At 37.0% G+C, this 25239-nt stretch overlaps 1 protein-coding gene across 2 annotated transcripts in view; it reads left to right on the top strand.

Moving 5' to 3' along the window:
• MST1 (mercaptopyruvate sulfurtransferase 1) overlaps positions 1 to 25239 on the top strand; it is a 203792-nt gene that overhangs the window by 139679 nt on the left and 38874 nt on the right. For both annotated transcript variants that reach the window (XM_089811480.1, XM_089811478.1), the window contains exon 7: positions 10945 to 11001. In XM_089811480.1, the coding sequence (XP_089667606.1) occupies positions 10945 to 11001 (57 nt within the window). The remainder of the gene's footprint in view (positions 1 to 10944; positions 11002 to 25239) is intronic.

The raw sequence follows: 25239 nt of genomic DNA, 5'->3' as shown, positions 1-25239 counted from the left end.
TAGACACAAATCTGACACTCCTATGCAACCATTTTCATATCCCCATTTTAAGATAGAATTTTAATAATAATAATTAGATAATACAATGTTATTAAATAAATAATGATAATAAAGTTATATTAAAACTAATACTAAAATATAAAAAATAAGACACTAGGGTAGTGCCCCGACCAAATTGTAGGAGGCCCAATAATATAGAAGGGGACCCCTACAATAATCTATTTTAGGGGCCCCTACAGGCCAGGTAAGGGCCCCACAATAATCTACCTCAATTAGATGTAGGGGACTGGGGGTAAAGGGGAGGGCTAGGCCCCTACTATTCTGTGACCAAAGCTAGATGAACCCTTTACTGAGTTATGGTGCTTCTGGAACCCCCAGATTATTTAATCTATATTATCAATGAAATAATATTTAGTATGATATTTTAAATAATTAATAAATAATAAATTTTCAATGAATAAATAAAGAAATAAAATAAAATACAAGAGACAATATTGTAGAAAGTATGTTAACTTTCTAAATAGAATTTAATAACAAATAATAATAAACACAAATAAGTAAGTAAATAAATAATATAAAATAGAATAATATGAATTAACTAAATCTAATTAAAAGTCAACATATGCTTAACAAATAGACATGACTCCTTAAAATTAAGATATAAAAGGGAGGAGAGTTTATTTTAGAGGGGGGGAAAAAGAAAAGAAAAGAGGAGTTCAAGAAGGAAAAATAGAAGAGGAAAGTAACATGAAGAAAATAAGGAAGTGACTTTCTGAAAAGGTATCAATGATATTGAAAGGATGTGAACCTTTGATAAGGTCATAATTATGAATAGTTGCAACTCTTCAAAAATATTGTGATTATAAAGTATTGAGACTTTTCCAAAGAATTTTATTTATAAAGTGTTGTGACTTTTCAAAAGGATTATAACTATGAAGTGTCGTGACTTTCAAAAGGATTTGTATTATGAAAGGTTGTGACTCTTGGAAAAGAAGAAACAAAAAATATATTTTGTCCTTTCCTTATATTTAGAAAATGAAGAATTTTAGAAAGTAAATATAGAGTTGAGATAATTTTATAAGGAATAATTCATTAAAAGGCCAACTAAGGATAGAGCCACATGGACCAAGAAAAGAAGAAGGTGAGTGGTGCAGGAGCATCCTGACCATACCCATGGAATTTTGAAGTTTAATTAGCATGTGTTTAAGTCATGTTAGATTACGGTATTAATTGTTTCATTTTATGTTATTTAGATGTTCAATTAAGGTCATGTTGACCAAGTTCATATGTTAGGAAATGTGGGTCAAAGTAAGGCAAAATGTGGAAAATACCATGCAAGGGTATAAATAGGAGTCTACTGTAGTGTTAAGGTGTCATGATAAACCTCTGGACCTATTTAAGGTGCCAAGAAAGTATATTAAACCATAAAATGCAAAAATATGCAAAAAGTGTAAAATTGCCAAAAAAAGTAGTTGTCAGCAATTTCTTGCAAAATTGACAAATTGTAGAAGATGGGCAGTCATCCATCTTGGATGATCTCTTAGAGGAGGTGAAAGGTCATGTTTGTGTATAAAATATTGTAATCTCATGTGGAGAGGATATGTGGTGAAGAAAAGTGAAGAGCATGTGAATGGTTTTTGTATAATAAATCAGCATTTTGGTAAAAATCTGCACATATATTGTTTGAACAGTAATCTTCATGTACTCTCAGGTTATTTGATCACAGTCACTGCATATTCTCATTGTAGAAAGTTGGGAAGATTGAGAGGTTCCTTTTGATTGTTTGGTTTTCCATCTTATGAGTCGAAAACCATATCCTGGTGTCTTGTAATGGAGAAGCCCATGAATCAGCAAGTTGCTGCTGCATGCATTAACAATGAATCAGCAATTTGAAAATAAAGAAAATGTGACAGAAGTTGGTGTATGATCTGCATGCATGTTTAGAAGATTGTGTTCATTCATAGGAGGCTGAAGAACTATTTGGAAGTGAAGAAAAGGTGAGATATTGGAGTTTAGGAACCAATCATGGTAGTCGGCAAGGAAACCCTCAACAATACAAGGGTTTGACAGTTTAATGATCTCCTCGATCATTAGGAGCCTGAACATCAGTAGTTTGAAAGGTCTTAGTAAGGTAATGGAGTATTCAAGTTCATTTGGTAAGGTTATTTGAGATTGTTGAGAGTTATAGCTTGAGTGAGAGTTGTATGCCTAATAGCCTTAACTAGGGCCTTCAAGTTATATGTTTGAATGAACAAGTTGGAATCTATAATTTTGGAATTAAGTTAATCTCAATAATGGATGTTTGAATCTACCTTTAGTTTTGGTAGGTGTTTAGAAGAGTTGGACTTCTTACCCTAATCCTAAGGTAGGGCTAGAAGGAAGAATCTACGTAGGAAGAGTTTGTGAGAATCGGTGTTTTGAAGCCCACCAAGGTGTGTAGAACCTTGTGAATGTTTTGAAATCACTTAGTTGACAATGAGTTAAGTCTTATGGAAGCTTATAGTAATATAGTGTTGATAAAGATCCTGGAGAGTAATGTGGTGGGGGTGTTGTGAGGTGTGAGAGTTAGTTGTTGGGGTTTTGGTGAAGGTATAGGTAGAGACATTTGGAATAGGTGAGGTGGCATAAGGGATAGGGCAATCATTCGGTCTCCAACCTTGGAGAATCCTAAGGGATACCATATGATATGCTTAGTAGGCTTGGAAGAAGCCTAGTAATCATAATTAGTAAGTGAAACATAATTATTACCTCCTTACATCAATGAGAAAGGTATGTTTATGGATTATATTTGTTTAATTATATTTATGAATTTATTTATATTAATGAATCATATTTGTGGATAATATTGTGTTAACCTATGGGGTTAGCACCATGGATATTAATGAGACTCAAAGCATGGAGCATGTGAGATATTAAGATCTCCATTGTCCGTCATGGCTGAGAATCAATGTGCTAGAATATCTTGATGATGTCAACATATGCATATGTGATTGGCCTTGGATAGAGGATGCCCGTCCAAGAAGAATCTTAAGGGGTGTGCTCTCGGGAAGACGACAAGGTAGCTATGAGCTAGGAAGCCTGATCTGGAGACATCCTTAAGATTGGGGTTAAATTAGAGGCTAGAATAATATAGTTAGTTTTGTTATTGTTGTGATTCTAATAGGTATTACTTGTCCCAAACTAACCTTAATAGTGGGGACATTACAAACATATGTGAAGAACACATGATTATATTGAGAGGTTGGGGGGGTGAATCAATACAATAACAACTTTCCCAATTTGAAAACTTTTTATCTAAACAATTGCCTTAATAACTTTATATGCTGAAATCAATGATTATGCACATGAACACAATGACATGAGACTTATGTGGAAACCCAATGGGGGAGAAAACCATGACAAATAATTGATTTATATGTATAAACTTGTTCTTTTACAATGTTTTGTAGGCTCCAACCCCTATGTTTATGAGCACCGACCCACTGGAAGCTCTAACTCTCTTTCTTTGCAAGCTTCGACCTACTAGAAGCAACAACCCTGACTACTTGTCTTCGTGAGCACCAACCCACTACACACAATCTCCTTTTCCACCTTGGCAATGTTGCTATCTTCAACTGATGATGGGCAATTAAATCACTCCTTTATTCTACCCCTGATTTAAGCTTGTATATCCTTCCTTCATTCATATGCATATGTTTGATATATATTTCATTTATTTCTGCATAAATTCTCATACTATATATATATATATTCAAATTGAACTTGAAGTATTCTTCATATTTTTACTACCTTATAGCTTTTCTCAACTCTGATATTTTTGTCTACATATATATTTTTCTTTTTAATCACTCCACATCACTTATCACACACTCTCCTTTGTTTCACTCTTTGAAATATTCTTCTCTTCTTTTTTTTGCAAATACAATAAGTCTTTATTTATAATATTCTCATTTGAAGGTGTGACTTTTCAAAGTGAAAAGTCATATCTCAATATCATATACCTTATTAACTAATTGGATTTGTTTTACTTATGTCCCTTTATTAATTAGAAACCACCGGTTGTTTTGATAGTTTATTATATCCATAATAACTATCATAGTAGATATTATTCTGAATTGTCATGGGACCATCTCTAATTCATCTCAGACCATTTCATTTGTCTTATTGCTGGCTGACTCCCATTCGCACATATCTGGCAATGTTATTTTAATATTTGCATATATATAATTGCTTCATATCATCGCTGTTATCATTTTGTCAAATATTATCACACTGAACTTTATCACAACTTTATTTCTTCATAACTATAGATTGATATGTATGTTCATTTTAGCACTGTTTGTTAATTTTCATATTTTCCATTGCTTTTTTTCTTGCTGACATACCTGATTGTGCCTTTGATATTCTTTTCATTGCCGTATGAATCCCAAACACATTAGTCTCCAAGCATTATCATACGTATATTTGTTTGAACATATAAGACTGATTTCACCATTATTTGATGAGGATATCTGTATGCTTTGTCTGCTATTAAATATTCCTGAAGACACCATCTTATATCATCGTTTTGAATATTCTGAGATTTCCATGTTTGGGAATCAACTTCAACAAAAATTTGAATGCTGCCAGTGATTGTCTTTACTACTGTTCGCTGCTGTTGATATAAACTTCATCAGAATTTATTACAGATGTGTTTACAAATTTGTCTCTATTTGAATCCTTTTTACATTGCTATGACAATCGTTTGTCTCTGTTTAATACTTAGCACTGCCTTACATATTCAATCAATTTGATCGTTGTATTACTTTTCCACTTTCTTTCAACCTATATATGACAAACACATAAGTCTTTGACGGTACTTTCTGTTTCTTACCACTTCTCCTGTGGTCTGCAAAACTCTAATCCAACATCACTGGTTTGCTCATTCTTATGCTTTTTGGATTGTCGGGCTTCAAGTGTTATTGTATTGAGGATTATTTGCTTATATAACCGATGTTAGGAAATTATGATCAATATTTTCATGCTATTGTTTTTACATAATACTCACGGAGAGATGAATTTTGTTCATATTAAAAATTGCATGTATTATTTTCCAGCTTTGGTTTTGCCGCTGCAGACTGTTACTTTAAAATGTCATTACTGTTCCTTACACTGTCTATTCTTGATATCGTCAATCCCCTCGCACTTTATTGGATGCTTTAATAATTTTTTCCTTAGGGGCATTGCCTTTGTCATGGCTCCCCTGTTTCTCTTTTCAGTTCGAACATGTTTGATTCTTCCTTGTGTAAATTTATCACAGATTTTAGTAACGATGCACCCACACAGTAATGTATTGGATATTCTTCCTTTGTATTCTGTTGGCATGTCTCCTTAATATTATTGGCAACTTCATCATTAGCTTTTTGCAGAGTGAAAATATCATACAATTTCATAGGTACACAGAATGGTCCAATTGATGCATATGAAGTAAAAACTAAACATACCGTTCATACCACGATACAAGTAGGCAAGGAAATGATTTCTTTATTAATACCAAGAAACCACACTCGTACAATACCAATGTTCCAAACATTTATAGAAGGGTTGGTTGGTTGGAAACCAACCAATGCATTTCCTCACCACCTAACTGCCCAACCTGACTAGCTTTAACAAGTACTAACGTAATAGTTATTTTATTCTGATTACATCTATCCCCCCCCCCCCCAAAAAAAATGTCTTCGAGACGACTGCTCAACATGATAAAAATAACTTTGGCTTCAAGAAGAGGGATGGGAGGACATCTCTATGCTCGGATTTGCTTTCTCTATCTTCTAGGCTTCCTCCGTGGCCACTTTTTTTGCTTCCCACTAATGAGAGGTGGCAGCCATAACCCGCCAATGCTTCCGCTGCCCTTTGCCATCTCCTTTATCTCTTTCTTTTCTTTCAGTGCCGCAGGCGTCTACTTTTTGGAGTCACTAATGCTCCCTCTGCTTGGGTTTCCTACGCTTAAGTTCACCATTGTGTGATGTTGTTTTAGTTCTTAGATCTTTTTAACTAGTTGTATATGCCACCTGTACCAACTGTACCACCCATTCTTACAATGTAACTGTTTGCCACAAAGCCCTTCCTTGTTCTCCAAATTGACAGGTACCATTGCTTGCACCGTCTTCTAACGTACGACTTGTTTCTATAGTACAAAATTCTTTAGTACGGAAGTCTGCTGTACAGAGGTCTGCAGTACGAAAGTCTACTATATAGTCTCTTGCTTGGAATGATGTCATAGTACAAAATTCTGCCATACGTAAGGATGCTGCTGGAAGTGATGTTTCCATATAGGATATTGTACAAGAAGCTGCCGTATGGGATTATGCTATAGTACAGAATGATGCTAGAAGTGATGGTGCCGTACGGAATTTTGTCTAACAAGCTATTACCGTACGGGATGCTTTTGTCATGTGAGAGGTTGCCTTGCAAGATGTGGTTGTATAGGGTGTTGCTACTGTATGAAAATGTGCCTTGGAGGATGTTGCTGTATGGAAGGACCTTGCCGTACGAGATTTTTCCTTGCAGGATCTTGCCATACGGGATGTTTCCATATGAGGGGCTTCCCTACCTTTCTTTCTAACACTGTATGCCCTTCACTGCTTCTCTCCTTCGGTATAGACGTCCGTACAGTTGTTCCTTTCTTTGTTCCTGTGGCTCGTGCTTTCTCCATTGTTATGGTAAGTATGTTCTGTAATTCCTCTTCATATAGACTTGGTTCAAATCGTTCTCCTTCAATACTTGTACTCCTTGTTTCGTGTACTTGTTCTTTTTCTGTACCCAAAAAATGGGTACTTGCTAATTTATTTCTATCCTTAAATGCTTTTAACTTAGACCCGTTTACTAGGTCTTTGATAGGTTTGTTATCCAGAGTAGATGACTTTACTGCCCCATACTCCATGTACTCCTCCAAGTACCTTCCTTCCGATTGAGAGTCCTGTATTTGTAACATATTACATTATGCATGGAAAACTTCATAATGGATTATTCCATTTTGCTAGTGGAATAATCCATTAAGGGAATTTGTGTTGTCGTCTGAGCATTCCCCTAGTCTGAGCACCCCTTCCTCATCTGGTTCTATCCCTTCATAGTTTTCTCCTTTAGAGTTTGATGCCAAGTCTTGACTTACTGATTGGTTTCTGAGATCTATGATGTACTTTCTTCCTTCAGTCTCAATAGATAGCGTCTTCCATTTCCAATTATGGGTAGCTTTTGCTGCGACCAACCATCCCTTGCCTACTAAAGCATTGTACACTTTCTTTTCTAAAGGGATAACCACAAAATCAATAAAAAATTGTTGCATACCAACAATGACTTTTTGTCCCATCAGCGTTCCTATACTCTTGATTCCATGTTGGTCCACTCGTACTAGTTGAAATGTTGGAGGCTAGAGTTTATGTTTCCCTAATTCCTTCCATGTTTCTTCTGATAAGACATTTACACTGGAACCTCCATCCACAATAGTATTTGAGAGTTTGCACCCTAGTATCTCCATCTCTACTATCGCTGGTGTTCTCCCCATCCCTATGGTGAACAATGTACGGTCTTCTATGTGTACTTCTTCTTCCTTCTCTTTCTTTGAGATTCTCTCTCGGTTTTGCCCCTTGTGTTAGTGCCACCTGCAATTAGGGTAAAGTTTCTAATAAATCAGCTAGTTTTACTGGGATAGCAGTTTCTAGTACTTGCCTCACAATATTTGTTATACCCCTACTGGAAGTAGGGTTTTCCGTTGTTGTCTTTCCTTGCTCCCCCATGCTATCTTGAATGTCTTTCTTTGCTTCATGAAATCTTTCCGCCTTCGTACTAGCATCTGGGTAGGTTAATTTTCTAGCTTGCATCTTGGTCACCGCAAGAATTTCGTCTTCTACATCTTTAATGTCTAACATAGTCACTCCCTTTTGTCTCGAGCAATTTGCATCTTCATGATTACTTGGCCCACACCATTTACATAGCATCCATCCATTTTTTCCTCCTTCGCTTTGGCAATCTCGTGCAAAGTGTCCCCATTCATTGCATCTCCTACACTGGATCATTGGTCTCCCTTTGGAATCATACTAAAGTGGATGCCGGGGTGTGTTGTTAATGCTATTGTGATTGCTATTATTGTTACTTTTTCTCCTGTTGTTTCTATGTCCTCCTATGAGGCTTCTGTATTTGTATTCTTCTAAGGAGTAGAGGGTGTTGTGGATTGTTCCCCTTGGGTTAGGAATAGTTGAGCACTCCGTGTTTTTAAATTGTAAGGACAATCTTTAATTATGTGCCCTGTTATTTGACAAATCTTGCAAAATGCTTTCTTCAGTCAAGATCCTTTTGTATGCCCTTCCTTTTCACAGTCAGTACACTAGAGTTCTTTCCCTTCTTGCTTATCTTCTTTACTCCCTGCCACAATCGTCTTAGATCTTTTCTTAAGGCTTGAATAGTTTTGGATTCTTCTTCGCTCTCTTCCGAACTTTCATTAGAGCTTCCATGCCTTCTCGCCTTAGAGGTTTTACTTTCACTTTCTATGTCCATGGTGTGAGTACACACATCCCCAAAGGTTGATGGTGGAACTATCTTCATTTTTTTCCTATGGGACGATGTTAGTCCTTTAATGAACCATCGTTTCTTTAGTCCATCTGCTAGCTTGTTGTCCAGTTTCCCTATGAGCTCTTTCAATCATCTAGTATAGGCTTTGACATATTCACTTTTCCCTTGTCTTGTGTTATAAATCTCTGTTCCAATTTCATCGTTGTCTCTCAACAGTCTAAATTCCTCTTCAAAAGTTGTACAGATATTACTACAGGTGTTTTTCTTTGCTACGTCCATGTCAGTATACCAATCAATGGCAATACCCCTTAGTGTGGCGGGGAAGGCTTTTAACCATTCTGCTAGGTCATTTTCTCCATTCGCTTGCCATATTATTATGCATGTCTTACAGTGCCGAGCGGGATCCTCTGAGTCGTCCCCTGTGAACCTTGGCAATTTTTGTTTGTCTATAGCCATTATGTGAGGTTTTTTCCCTCTTGTGGGAACACTTCTTTGAACACTTCCTCCTAATGGAACACTTCCCCCAACACTTTCTCCCAATGGGACACCTCTCGATGAAACACTTCCTCCGGATGGAACACTTCCTCCGGACTAGAAGTTCGCTCTCGCGGAGGAACTACAAAAAGTATCTTCTTCTTCTTGACTTTGCTCCTGTTGGAGATCTTTCCCCGTAGGCATCTTTGGATTTCTGTCTTCCAACTTCCTTGCTGGTGTCTCCAAGATGACCAAATTTGCTATACCTCTGATTGTATGCTTGATCAATCCTTCTTGGATTCTTGTGGAATCCCCTTGTCCTCCCTTCAAGTTATGATGTCTCTCCTACTGTTGCTGGAGATGTAGTACCCTCAAGGCGACTTCTTCCTCAATTTCTTCTCCTTGTACCTCCTTGGGATATATATTTGGAATTAGGGGCATGAATCAATTTTATTGTCTTTCTCTTTTACTCCTAACAAACTACTTGCTAATAGGCAAGGAATCTCTCCCAGGAGATCATATACCGTTGGTGGCATCAAAAATTCGTCACGTACCGTACCTTTAGGGACCGTTCTCTTAGGCTTCCCTTCGTACGTACTGATCGACCGCAACTTCCCATGCCAACATCAAATCACATGTCAACTGATTTTCCCTAGTTATTTCCTCCTCTTACCGTCACTATTTATTACTTGGATGAGTGATACAAAGGCCTTCCCATTACTCCGTCCTGCCAACCTCTAGGTTCGGACTTAGGCAACGACGCCAAAAATGTAGAGTGGAAATATTATATTATTTCACAGGTACATAGAATGGTCCAATTGATGCATATGAAGTAAAAACTAAACATACCGTTCATACCACGCTACAAGTAGGCAAGGAAATGATTTCTTTATTAATACCAAAAAACCACACCCGTACAATACCAATGTTCCGGACATTTATAGAAGGGTCAGTTTGTTGGAAACCAACTGACGCATTTCCTCACCACCTAACTACTCAACCCGACTAGCTTTAACAAGTACTAACATAATAGTTACTTTATTCCAACTACACTTTTCTATCATCTTTACAATATTCAACTTGATTTTATATTCTTGATGCCAATCTTTGACAGACGTTGATCATAGTCTTGTGATAAATATTTTCTGCAAATACTGGTCACATTCAACTTATAGTACCATCTGCAAATATAAATTCCTGTTATCGAGTTGTGTATTCATTCTTCTTTATTCACGCTTAGTTGTTGATCCCTCTATCTTTAAATCTTCAAGAGTGCATAATCAACAATATAAACTTGACTTATATTTCTAGCCCATGGATTTTGGGAGGTTCTTTTAACATCCATATCTAGCATTCTCATTGTATCTCATTAAAAAAAAAGTATAACTTCTATGACATCAATGACAAATCCTAACAATATCATCCCGCAGATCTTTGACATTAGTGACAATATTTCCATCAATATGAACATCAGATCAAACATAAAGACGAATAATGGATAGAAGACAATGATCAATATGGAGGTTTGAAAAGAAAATCGCAAGGGTAAGGAATGACATGGTGTCGGTGATCATAGTCTTGAAGAATAGCATAGAGGATCTCTCTCATTTTTAATCACTAAGTCATACTTAGACTAATTGTATTGTGAAGTGATAGTAGGCTTTAGTGATTTACATCATAATTTGAACCCTCTCAATGTTTTTTTTAATGTGTTCAAATGTGTTTGGAGCCACCATTTACTTTATTTTTATTTAGGCAAATTCTTATAAGTTTTTTACCCAAGCATGAGCATGACTTTTAAAATATGCTTAACATATTGTATGTGTAGTTGGAAGTTGATAAGAGTCATTAAATCGTGTCTAATTACAAGCGATGGTTATGGCTTCATAATGTTAATGACATAAATATTGATCCTGCATGCAGGTTGCTCCAAGTTTTATCACAAATTTTCGACCTCATCTAGTTTTGTCTTTAGAGGAGGTTAGTTTCAACTTTCCTACATTTCTTTTCAAGGAGTTTGTATTTATAATACATGTGTTACAAGTTAGAATCTTAGAGATCACCTTTTGTTTTCTTGCTCCTTTTGATTTAATGATGAAGTTATGCAGCTTGGTGATTAGGAATCTGCAATGTTTTTTTCATAGCCTGCTCATAACTGCTAATAAATTGATATAATATGCAGATTTCACTATTTTCATTGGTTGTGGGTGTATTTTTTGTTTTATAATCACATGGGTTGTCTTTCTTTATCTTTGCAACCAACAACAAAAAAAATGTATACAATTAGTATTTGATAGGACAGAGAAATTAACAATAATGTTACTAACTTCATTGGGATTGGATACATGTGGAGGGAATTTCCTCTGGATTTGCTAGGAACAGTCCAAAGCATAATTTACATACTTGCTAAGTACTCAAGCTTTTTTTGCAAAATGGGTAACTTGAGTTCTAAATTGCAACTTGTGAGGGGTGGGACCCTTTGACATTGAATTTTATCTTATTGAGTGAATTAACAATTAAATACAAGATGATTGTAAATCGACCCAAGATGACTATAAATTGATGTGTGATGACTATAACTCAAAGCACTTATTGTTTTTGAATTCATTATTTTGTAAGGTTTCTTTTCTGGTTCTAGCTTGTGGTGTTTTTGAAAATTAGGAGATATGTTGAAAAAATTACCAACCCTCAATAGGCTCTACTGAATGAAATCCCATCATTAGTTGGTGGCAGTCAACTGAGTCATATAGTTTGATTCGAGTCATTGACTAGATGTCTCCTTTGTTATGTTATTGATTCCTATGATTTTTATGTGTTGAGAGATTATTTCTTTTGTGTATGTGAGTAGTTGGGAATTGATTTGTCTTTTTAAAGTATCAAATTTTGCGAAGTTATAAATTTTGGGTTTTCCAATCCCAAATTAATTTTGGGAATGCAAACTATCATCTAGAGTTTGACCATCAAAAAGCCTACCACAATTAGCATTCCATGATGCTTATCATAACCCTTTCTGCTAGAATTAGGGTAGGTGTACTTTCATCCCACTTAACCAACTCAATTACTTTCATGATCTCCTAAAGTTTTAGTGACATCAAGCTATAGAGACTTGTTGGCTACTAAATCTTACCATGTTTGAGGGATTTCAGTAGTTCCTTAACCTTTTGTTTGTCTTTCTCCACTATTCATCCTCACTTTTCTTTCTATTAGCCGTATTTTTTTAACTACTATGTAGTCCTTACCACTACAACCCTTGTTCTATCATCTTTTCAAGTACATAGAAGTATTTACCAAGGAAGCCTTTTGGGACCTTGTGGATTGCAAAATCTTTTTGTTATCGTAAATTAATTGAAGAATGATCTCGTTACCTTACTTTTGATTGTATCCACAACCAATGTAACGTCCCCACTATTAGGGTTAGTTTGGGACAAGTAATACTTGCAAAATAATGGTTAAAATCACAACAATAACAAACTAACTATATTACTCTACCCTCTAATTTAACCCCAGTCTTAACGACATCTCCAGATCAGGCTTCCTAGCTCATAGTTACCTCGCCGTCTTCTTAGGATCTCACCCCTTAAGATTCTTCTTGGACAGGCCTCGTCCATCCAAGGCCAATCACATATGCATATGTTAACATCATCAGAATATTCTGGCACATTGATTCTCGGCCATGGTGGACAATGGAGATCTTAATATCTCACATGCTCCATGCTTTGAGTCTCATTAATATCCATGGTGCTAACCCCATAGGTTAACACAATATTATCCACAAGTATGATTCATCAATATAAATAAATTCATAAATATAATTAAACAAATATAATCCATAAACATACCTTTCTTACCTTCTTCTTTTCTTAGTCCATGTGGCTCTATCATTAGTCGACTTTTACAATGAATTATTCCTTCTAGATTATCTCAACTCTATATTTACTTTCCAAAATTCTTCCTTTCTAATTATAAGGAAAGGACAAAATATACTTTTTTTGTTTCTTGTTTTCCAAGAGTCGCAACCTTTCATAATACAAATCCTTTGAAATGTCACAACACCTCATAGTTCTAATCTTTTCGAAAAGTCACAACACTTCATAACTAAAATCCTTTGGAAATAATCCCAATGTGTTATAATCAAAATATTTTTTAATAAGTTGGAATTTTACATTGTTGGGGGGGTGTTGGGGAGGGGGGGGGGATGATAAACGATGTTCCATTCCCACTTAAAACCATTCTCTAGAGGGGAGATGTTCCATTCATGTGTAGATAAGTATTTGTTATCTAGAAGTATTACATTTATCTACTCTTTGTATTCTCTCTATGAATTGTATTTCTTGCAGGAAAAGAAGGTTGTTACTTTACACATGCTACCAAATATTGTGCAAAACTCAATCTTATATAGTGGCGCCAAAGAAGTTTTGGTCTAGAATTCACTAGAAATCTACTAACCATGCTTTGATCGAGTGAGACTCTTGAAGCAAATATCTTTGATGGTTGAGATTATGAAGTATCTTTCGATATCAAGAGAGAGTGTGATAGTTCATTAGAGGCAACTTTGGGCAAAGAGAGGGAGCAGATAGAGGACATGTTCCAGTTAACTTGAGAGATTTTGACATCTGACACTTCTTGAAAGGCAATTTTGAACAAGAAGCTCAAAAGCTGATATCAAATTTAGAGGGATTTTTGACACTTGATTAGAAGTAACCTTGACAAGGAGGTCAAAAGGTTAGTGTTTTTTTGTGAAAAAAAGAAGTTCCAAATGCATTCCCTCATAATACTTTCTTCTCTATGAGAGATAAGTTTGAGGTGAAAATCCTTATTCCACCCTCTAGGAGAAGCTATGGTGGATCCACCCTATAACATGAGTCATGGTGGATATCATGTGAATTACTACATGAATTTGTTGAAAAATATCATGAGAGACGACGATCTTTCATCGATGTTTGATTATGGCCGTTTTTGCAAGGTGGTGATCATCACAATGGCTTGACCTGTTATCATGATGGACTACATTATGTTGTCGTGGAGGTCATGATAACATTCGTATCATGGTGGACTACATTAAGTTTCTGTCCCAAAGATCATGATACTTGTCATGATAGACTACATTAAGTTATCCAAGAGGTCATGACAACCTATTTGCTATTCATAATGGACTACATTCAGTTGCTGTCCTGGAGATCATAATACTTGTCATGATGGACTACATTAAGTTGTTCTAGAGGCCATAACAACCTATTTACTATTTAATATTCAATTGTTGTCCCTCAGATCATGATAGCCACTTGTTATTCTGATAGATTACATTAAGTTGCTGTCCTGGAGATTAGATAACACATATCCCTTTAGGATATGACATATTCTCTTGGTTGGCATCATGGACATGATTCCAGTGCACATACCAAGAGAATATAAGTATGATGAATATCATATGGTTGATATTCCTTGTTTAATCATAGTTGGATGATATCAAAAGATAACATCTATTTTGATGGATATATGTTGATATTTTTTAATATGTGATTCCAAGAATATCATATTGAGATGATATCCCTCTATATGCTTGAGAGCATAATGTGTTCTATAACAATCCTCCCTAGCTAAGAGGGAGTGTTAATGTTGTAGCTTTAGTTGGATTGAATTGACCTAGAGATAATCCTTTTACAGTTTTTGGTTAGTCATCAATTAAACAAACTTTTCTATTAGAGATAGTTGATCAACTGAATACAAAAGCAAAAAATGTCAGAATTGTATTGCCACTACTGTGGTAGCATCCTAAGCTGAGTATACTAAATACCAATTACAACAGACATTGCTTCAATTACATGGGACTTTGATTCAACGTACTTTGACATAACAATCAAATATATAGGCCCGAGCTTCTATTCAAAAAGAGACTAAAAATTAGACCAAATAGATCAATTCCATCCATCATTAAAATTGCTTTTGAAACTTAGTTGCTCAAATTCCAACTATCTCCATAGAAAGCATCTTCAACTTGATTACTGTTAGCATCTTACTTGTGAATGTTGCTTTCAATGAAATGGGTAGCCTCCTACTAGACTTCCTCAAGTTCTACCAAACTGTGGTGATCATCCTGAAGAGGTGGAAAATTGGCGGTATTGTGATTGTAGTTAGCAACATCCTATTCATTGGGTACACAATTTTACATCTGGATGTCTTCTTGAAACAACATCATGTTGCCCTTCTCTAAGCATCTCCATAAACCTTTCTCTTGGAACTTCAATGATGGCAATGACCTATGAGGTGATAAGAGATTGGGTGAGTGTCATAAATAACCTAGTAAAGTCCTGTTGTCTTCCTTGAAAAAGCTCCTCATTCCTTTGCTTCCAAATGAACCACAAAATTTCATTAGTAAGAGCAAACCAAAGAGTGTTCAACTTTAAGTTAAAAACCTCCACAAAACCAGCAAGAATTTCATGCCAAGAAAGACCAAGTTTTTTTTTTCCATTTTAAAGAGTTACCAAAGAAATTGACTAGACTTTGCTTGCAAACTCACACTAAAAAAAAGGTGTTCAAAGGACTCATTACACTAACAAATAGAGCAAGTGAGAAACTGTTTACCAATTAGGAAGAAAAGACCCAACAAAAAGCATTTTAAGAATGGGAAGCCACCTGAAACAAGATTTTTTCTAGCTCAACATGGGAATGCCAAAAAAAGATAAAAAAAAATTTGCCACCTAGAATATGACCATTCCACATCCCAAACCTGATTGATTATGTCAATGATATCTAGACCATGATTCAAAAGCTTATAAATTGGCCTGCTAGAAAAATCACTAAGAGGCTTACAATCTTTCCCTCAAATCTGCTCCAAAAAATGCTTAGTATTGAAGCTTTTATGAGGAAGGAAAGAGCCAAGCGCCTTACTAATTAAGGAATAAGTCTTCTTTTGAGAATTAGGAATATTGAATTTGCACCTAATATCATCACAAGTACCCATTCGGTTATCAACATCAATATCCTGAAGTAGAGATATGTGTTTCATGTTCCAAATTTTGGTTGAGTGGCATTGAATTAAGGCTAAAGGTTTATTACTAAGATGCATGCCCCACCAAATAGATCTATCCTTAATAGAATAGTAGTATAGATCCTTACCCACATCATACCTTGGATAAATCAAATGCCTCACTTGGTTCCAGGCTTTCCAAATGGACGGGAAGATTTTTTAGTGTGCCACTCTAACATCAACGTCCCCAAGGACAAGGTCCACTAGTGGAATATCAGCCCGTTGTTTGTCTTTCTTGATTATAGACCTGACCAGAATTTTTCATGCTAAAAATTTCCATGGTTCATTGCCAACAAGAGAATTGAGGATCCATTTAGAGGCAAGAGCAATTCCTTGCTTCTTGATATCTCTCGTGCCCAATCTCCCCAAATCTTTAGGTTAACAACACCACTCCCATTTTACACAGTGCCTCATATGATTCCCCATACCATCAAACCAAAGAAAATTACTCAAAGTTTTCTCAATTCTATTACTTTGATACTTAGCAAACAACCAAGCCAAAGCATAATAAGCAATATGGGAGGAGAGGATCTTTTGAGCAGCTTGGGCTCTCCCAACAAGTGAAAGCATGTGGGTTTGCCACTTCAAATGTTTATTTTCAATTTTACTGTAGAACCAAGTCCACTTATCCTTCAGAGAGGGCTCAATAGCAATAGAGAAGGGAATACCAAGATACCTCACAATGCTTGTAGGACCAACCCATTGCCGCTCTTGATTTTTTGTCCAATCAAGAGAGGAACTATCCCATCCAATAATAAAAGATTTCATAGGGGAGATCTTAGCCCTAAAGGCTTTATAAAACAACTATAACCTGTCCATCAAATTACCAAAATTAGATTAAGACAATTAATAAAAGATTTCATGTGGGTTTGCCACTTCAAATGTTTATTTTCAATTTTACTGTAGAACCAAGTCCACTTATCCTTCAGAGAGGGCTCAATAGCAATAGAGAAGGGAATACCAAGATACCTCACAATGCTTGTAGGACCAACCCATTGCCGCTCTTGATTTTTTGTCCAATCAAGAGAGGAACTATCCCATCCAATAATAAAAGATTTCATAGGGGAGATCTTAGCCCTAAAGGCTTTATAAAACAACTATAACCTGTCCATCAAATTACCAAAATTAGATTAAGACAATTCTACAAAGAGGGCTGTATCATCTGCAAACTGCTCAAGGAGAAGCTCTTCATAATTAGGTAAGGAGATACCTTTAACTGAGGGGCCCAAATCATTGGCATTGAGAATATAAGTCAAGGCATCAATAACAAGAACAAATAGAGAAGGGGCCAAAGGGCATCCTTGCCTGATGGATCTGCCCAAAGGGATAGTCTCAAATAATTCCCCATTAACATCAATAACTGTGGAGGTATCTTTGAACAAGATGTCAACCCATTTGCAAAAGGAGGGAGGGAACCCTAGCCTTCTCAAGACTTCAATCACAAATTTCCACTCAATTCTATGATATGTTTTCTCAAAATCTAAGAGAACCATGCCAACATTCTGCCCACTATCTTTGGCCCACTGCATAGCCTCCCAACTAGTGACAAGGTTTTTGAAAATGTATCTTTCTCTAATGAAGCTTGTTTGGGTGATAGAGACAATGCTATCAAGCATCCTTACAATCCTTCTAGCCAACAATTTGGCAATGATTCTGCAAGACAGATTTAAAAGAGTAACAAGCCTCTAGTTTTTGACCTGGGATCTATCACCTCCTTTAGGGAGCAACTTAATAATACCTTTATTAATATCATCACCAAGGGTACCAAATTCAAAAGCCTCCTTATAAACCAAATATTGTTCCTCTGAGATCCATTCGTTGTTCTTGTAAACTTCAGTAGGGAGCCCATCCACCCCTGGGGATTTTCCATTGGAAAGGGAGGTGATAGTGCCATCAATTTCTTGAATGCTAATGGGAAGACTCAAGATCTTGGCTTGCTCCTTGGACACTTTTTTAGGAACAAATTTAACACACTTATTAAGTGCTTCAATATTACAAGCCCCCTATTCAAAATTGAAAAGATGTTTATAGAATTGATACAAGGCATCAAGATATCCTTACTATCATTAGAGAATCCCCCATTGGTAAGTATACCTTCAATATTCTCTCTATTTTGTTTTGCTCTAATCAAATTGAAGAAATACTTGGAACCCCTATCCCCATCCTTAAGCCAATTAACTTTGGCTCTAATTTTTTGACCTTGAATATTGAAATTCTGAATTCTTCTAAGTTGCATACTAGTATTAATCAACTCTTTTTCTAAATTCAAGTCCCTACCTTTGTCTTGCAAATCCTTCTCAATTCTATTAAGCTTCTTTTGATACAAATTTTCTTCTTTTCTTCCATCTTCAGCTTCCTTACTCCCCATGATTTGGAAGACCTTCCTCCAATTTTCCACCTTGAGCTTCCATCTTGCCCTCACTGAAATATCATTTTTACAAAAGTTTTTCATAATAGAGACCATGTTCATGGTATTATCAAAATCCTCCTCTTGGAGTAAAGAAACATTGAGCTTGAAAAGACCTTTTCTAATGCGGGTATCATTCCTAGAAGTCGATAGGAGAGTTGTCAAACATGCTAGTTGGAGTAACCACTACAAGAGAAATATTAGCCTGACGCTTCAACTCAAAAAAGAAGGGACTCAAATAAACTCTATCAAGCCTACAATAGATCCTCCTATTATTGGCTTGATTATTACACTAGGTAAACCAGATACCATCAAAATCATTCTTGTTCTTATCAATTGGGTCTTTAACTTTAAACCTTCTTTTGAATTTAGACCAGAAATATAATTTCTTAACCTTCTCTGTCTAGGCCTTTCTAGCGCCTTGTTGTTGTATCTTTCCATCCGGATAGGCTAACGACATTAATCTAGAGAATGCCAGCTAGTCACAAGAATTTATTTGGTTTTGTTTGGGAAAATATTAAAAGTTTGGGGAGCTTTTCTATAGTTAAGTCACTTTATTTTATAAAGTGGATTTATAAAGTTACTTTATGACTTAAAAGTCATTTTATAACAAAAGTAACTTAAGTGACTAAAAGACAAAAAAGGTTTTGAATCCACATTGCTTAGTTGTTTGTGCTCTCCCTCATATCAAGGTTATAAAAGCAATAGGCATTCTTGGGATTTGGACCATTAAATAAAAAATGACATTGGTTTCTTAAATGTGACTGGTTTTGTTAAGGACGAAACCCCTTGAGAAGAGTTGAGAGGTTGGACATAGCCCCAACACCTCATTTATACTACATTCAGATTTAGAATTGGAGTTAGCATGTTGGAGCATATCTGGAATCACACTTTACGTCTGAAGTAAGTTCTGCATTTATTTAGCTGAAAAAATAATATTATAAGTGTTGTTGCAAACACATCATTCCAAGCAGTTGAATGTTCAAACAGTGGGAGAACATTGTGATTGTTATTTACATCAGATTACTACAAGCAAGTCAGGAAGGATAATGGACATTCAAATGAGTACTTTTTAAAATTAAGTTCCTTATGAAACGTGGGCATCAAATACTTTGTTCTCGGTAGAAATGGATGTCTAAGTGACTCTGAAATTTCCATATCCTCTCACCACGGTGACTGAGTCAGTTGGAGGTGCGTGTGGGAGAAACAAATCTTTGTGCAGTCATGTAGTGACTCTTAGCATCCACGAGGAGCATAGCGGATATTGCGGGTGTGATTGGAACTAGTCATAGTTGTGGAGAGTGTGGGTGGTAATGGTAGTAGTCAGACACGACCACGTAACAATTGAAGGAAGGAGCTCCATAAGCTATTCCAAAGATTTGATCATTCATGGAAAGCAAGAACACCTTGGACGACACATCTTCTCCAATGTTATTGCAAGATTATTGTGAAGTCCATGTGGGTTGCAAATCACGGGAGTCTCAACGAAAATAACAAGTTCCCTCTATTTTCTGTGGTCATCTATAATCTGCCCTTACATAAACTCTAATTAGTTTAGTAAATCAGTTGGTAGCATGGTCTTGAGCAATATAACTTGAGCATTTGGATGTATTGTTGTGGTAGTTGAATTACATTTCTGAACATATATATTGTTGCATGTTTCTGTTGTCAAAATCTTTGAAAGCTTGAATACATGGTTTGAAACTTTGGCATTGAATTGGGATTATGTTAGTCATTGTACCTCAACAACTTAAATCAGATTTGGTGCACCCACTGTTTGACATAATACCATTGAATCCAATACTGAAAATTTAAAAATCAGAACAGCAAGGAATATTATAGTGGTATTAGAGCCACAAGACTTGCCAAGCTCGTGGGTAACAGTTGGGATTTCAGGCTAGATAAAACAAAAAAATGTCTGACTAGGCATGAATAGGGAGCCCTATAATTTTAGACACATCCGACCTGAATAGACAGGATCTTAAGACTAGATTGATGTTGAGGGCAGTTATACAGTTGATGAGGAGCTAATCCTTGAGCCAAACATACGAGGTTGAATAGGTTGAACAGGTACAGGTCACTCAAATGGCTCGAGAGGCTGATGATCAGGAACAAGAAGTGAGGGAAACCTTGTGTGCTATTAGAGATGGACAAAATAATATCGCTAACACACTTCAACAACTTACAGGTAATATGCAGCAGCTAGCCCTGATACCTAGGAAAGCACCGAGTCATATAGTGGAGGTGGTAGTGTGGCATGATCCCCTTGGCTGCTAGTGCCCCCACATGGAATACTGAGGAAGAGGTTGCCCTACCTACGGCAATAGGCTTACTCCTAGATAATGTTATGGCTATGTACGATGAGTGGGATCTATTTCCTGAAATGGTTAAGCAAAATCTAACCTTTATTTAATACATGAATAAAAAAAGGGAGTCAGAGAGTACACAGTAAGACAGGAGGCCTAAGGCACAAAATAGGGACTTGAGGCACACTATGAACAAGTTATCCCTCCTCATTTTTGATGGCAGTAGTAAGACGTCTGCTAGAGATTGGATTCACAAGTTAGACACTTACCTGACACTTAAACCCATGTCTGAAACATAAGCTATTAAATTTGCCACAATGTATTTAGTGGGAGTAGCATATGATTGGTGGCATCATGGGCTAGTCACCCAGGATCATGGTCTAATTACATCTTACAAGACTTTCAGCTCTAAGCTGATCACCCATTTTGACAAGAAGGACATTGAGGTCTACTACAAGGATTTGGCGCAGTTGTAAGAAGGTGGATCTTTAGATGACTTCATTGATAAGTTTCAACAGATCTCTGTTATGGTTCTGGATATGTCAGAAAAGCGTAAGGTAATGTTGTTCATAGAGGGCTTATAGGACAGATTTAGGGGTTTGGTCAAGGTCCTTAAACCAGACACATTGGATGATGTTATTAAGGTTGCACATGATCTCGACTCACCTTCTTCTATGCTACAACCACCTAAGATACCTTAGAAGGGGTCTACTTCGATCCAGAAGAACAAGAATCAGAATAAGACTTTCCCCCTAAGGTTGAACTTTGAGACACGAAATGAGTTGAGGAAGAAGCTATGCTTCATTTGTAGGGAGCCATGGACATTGGATCACAAGTGCCTTGGCAAGGGTAAGATACATTATGTCAAAGTACTTTCGGAAGAGGAGGATGAGCAGTAGGGAGGCAGCGATATTGATGGCAGCGATGAGGAAAGAAGTGAAGAGCAACCTCTTAAAGAGAGGAAGAAGAAATCCACTACTAGATTGCCCCCTATTATAGCTTCCCTTTCTAGTGATCTCACTAGTCATCCCTTTTGTTTGAAGGGTGTAGTTAGAGGGTAGTGTATTGTGTGTCTCTTGGATACAGGTACGTCACATAATTTCATAAGCACACGATGGGTATCAAAGAGAAGGGTACAAGTTGATGATATACTGGAGTTTGAAGTTAAGGTAGCAGGGGGTGATAGATTGAGGTGCACTGGAAAAGTGCCAGGTTTTCGATTCACTTTGATGACTACCTTCTAGAGGCATGTTTTTATGTTGTTGATTTGGATGGGTTAGATGCCATGTTGAGAAGAAAGTGGTTATAGACCATCAGTAGGTAGACAGTTGATCATGGTAAGATGTAGCTAGAACTCTTATAGGAGGGTCAGCAGATGATTCTCAAGGCCATGCCAGAGGGTGAACCCAGAGTGATTTCAGCTCATTAGATGGAGGCTATTATGAGGCATGATGACACTAAGTGGGTGATACATTGTATCATCTTCTCTAAGGCTATATAAGGCTTAGGACAACAGTTTCACTGTGACATTCAGCTTGTGCTTGATAAGCACAAGAGGGTTTTTGAGGACATACCCCCGGGTATTCCCCTAGATAGAAGGTTTAAGCATATCATCAAGATAGAGGAGGGCACCAGGCCCATCATTACTACCCCTTATCGTCACCCTAGGCACTATAAAGAGGAAATAGAAAGGACGATTAAGGAACTTTTAGACATGGGACACATCAGACCCAGCTCGAGCCCCTTTACCTCTTCGATAGTTTTGGTGAAGAAGGACGAGACTCTTCGCATGTGTATTGATTACTATGCTTTCAACAAGAAGACCATTAAGAATAGGTACCCTATTCCTCGCATTGATGAGTTATTAGATGAGCTACATGGGCCAATCTATTTCTCGAAGATAGATCTTCAATCTAGATACCATCAAATACAAGTTCGTGAGGAAGACGTGCATAAGACAGCTTTCAAATGCCACTACAGAGACTATGAGTTTTTGGTAATGCCATTTGGGCTCACTAATGCGCTTGCCACATTTTAATCATGCATGAACCATATTTTTAAAAAGCAGTTATGCAAGAGCGTGTTGGTATTCTTTGATGATATCCTAATTTTTAGCAGGACTTGGAAGGAACATTTGCAGCAATTAGATGAGGTACTTAGCATTATGGGGGAGCGTTCATTGTTTGTAAAGGAATCAAAGTGTGAGTTTAGATTGACTGAGATTCTTTACCTTGGACACGTGATTGGTGTAGATGGGGTAAAGGTACACTAGGAAAAGATACAAGCAATCCTAGATTGGTCGCCTTTGAGGAATGTATTAGATTTGAGAGGTTTCCTCGGTCTTTGTTCTTATTATAGGAGGTTCGTTAGAGGCTTCTCTTAGACAATAGCTGCCCTCACCGATCTCATGCAGAAAGGGGCATTCAAGTGGACAAATGATGTAGAGGTAGTCTTTGATAGGCTCAAGAAGGTGATGAGCACATGCCCGGTTTTGACACTTTCCGACTTCTCTGGCCCCTTAATCTTAGAGTACGATGCTTCAAAAAACAAAATTGGCACAGTTCTAATGCAAGACAGGCATCCAATAGCTTATGAGAATTGGAAGCTCAAGGACAGTGAGGTTTTATACTCCTATGACAAGGAGATGCTAGCCATTATGCACGCCTTAACCAAGTTTAGACAGTACTTGGTGGGTGGCAAATTCACGATTAAGATGGACCACAACAGCTTGCGATATTTCTTAGAACAAAAGGATCTAAATGAAAGACAACAAAAGTGGGTTAGTGAGATTTAGGTATATGATTTTGACATCGAGTATGTCAAGGGTAAGAACAATATAGTTGCTGATGCACTTTCCAAGACCTCCAGTAGTAGAGTGTTGTGCCATTTCAGAAATATCAATAGATTGGAAGTTCCAGTTATTGGTTGAGTATTCTAAGAATACTCAAGCTTGTCAAATCGTGGATAGGAAACTCTAGGACAGCTTGTAGAAGGTGATCAATGATATGATTTTTTATAAGGATAGGATCTACCTCGTGCCCGAGTCTAAGCTCAAGATAAAAATTATGAATGCCCTTCATGATGTGCCATCAGTCGGACACCCAGGTTTTTTCAAAACCTATAGACAGGTCAAAGAAAGGTTTTCATGGAAGGGCCTCAAGGACAATGTCCTTCAGCATATAAGAGAGTGCTAGACTTGTTAGAAGAACAAGTTTCTAGCTGGATTATTACAGCACAGAAATGGGAGGGTATCTCTATGGACTTTATTACAAGGTTGCTGAGGGTTCAGGGTAGGGATTCCATATTTGTGGTTGTGGACAAATTGACTAAGTTTTCTCATTTCTATGCTATAGCAATAGACTGGTCGGCCTCTCAAGTAGCCGAGTTTTTTTTCGGAGAGGTTTTTTATCTACATGGCCTACCTCGGACCATTGTGAGGGACAGGGATAGAAAATTTCTCAGCATCTTTTGGTAGGAATTATTCAGATTGGCATGTACTGAGTTGACACCCAACACGAGTTACCACCCTCAGACGGATGGGCAGACTGAGATAGTAAATAAATGGGTGGAGGGTTATCTCCGGAACAATTTAATGGGGCAATAGAGAGCCTATGTTTAATGGTTGAATTAAGGGGAGTATTGCTACAACTTCTTCTATCACATGTCCATTCAGATGACACCATTTCGAGCTCTCTATGGCAGCAATCCACTAGCATTCATAGATTTGGCCTTGTAGGACAATAGGGCATCACTAGCTACAGATTGGATACAAGACCAATAGGACATTCTCAGATCTCTTAGGGAAAACATCCTACAGGCTCAGAATCAACAGAAGATGTACGCTGATCACCACTAGACAGTGTGGAGCTTTGAGTTAGGAGACATGGTTTATCTTCTCCTCCAACCTTACAAGTAGAACTTCTTGAAGAAGAGTGGATTTGAAAACCTTCAGCCTAGATTTTATGGTCTCTATTGCATAACTACAAGGATTGGTGAGGTTGCTTATGAGCTGGAATTGTCAGGTGATAGCAAGATACATAATGCTTTTTAGGTATTGTGCCTCAAGAAGGCGATTGGTCAGCATATAGTGCCTTTAGTTGGATTGCCCCCGCTTGATGTGGAAGGGAAATTGGTTTTAGTCCCATCCGAGGTCATTGAGATCAAAGAGAGGAAGCTGCGTAACAAATCCATCAGGGAGTATTTGGTTTGCTGGAAGGATTTTCCATATGAGGATGCCATCTATGAGGGTGAATCAATCCTGCAGTTTCTGACACTAAGATTGGTTGAGGGCAAACAATCCTGGAAAGGGAGGACTGTAATGTCCCCTTCTCCATGCTAGGTCTTTCTAATGCCTTGTTGGTCTATCTTTCCATTTGAATAGGCTAACGACATTAATCTAGAGGATGCTAACTAGTTACATGAATTTATTTGGTTTCGTTTGGGGAAATATTAAATTTTGGGGAGCTTTTCTATAGGTT

This window comes from Cupressus sempervirens, chromosome 11, assembly GCF_028749045.1.
Source record: "Cupressus sempervirens isolate cs-2001-9-10 chromosome 11, ASM2874904v1, whole genome shotgun sequence".
NCBI lineage: Eukaryota > Viridiplantae > Streptophyta > Pinopsida > Cupressales > Cupressaceae > Cupressus > Cupressus sempervirens.
This window is presented reverse-complemented; position numbering and strand designations above follow the sequence as displayed.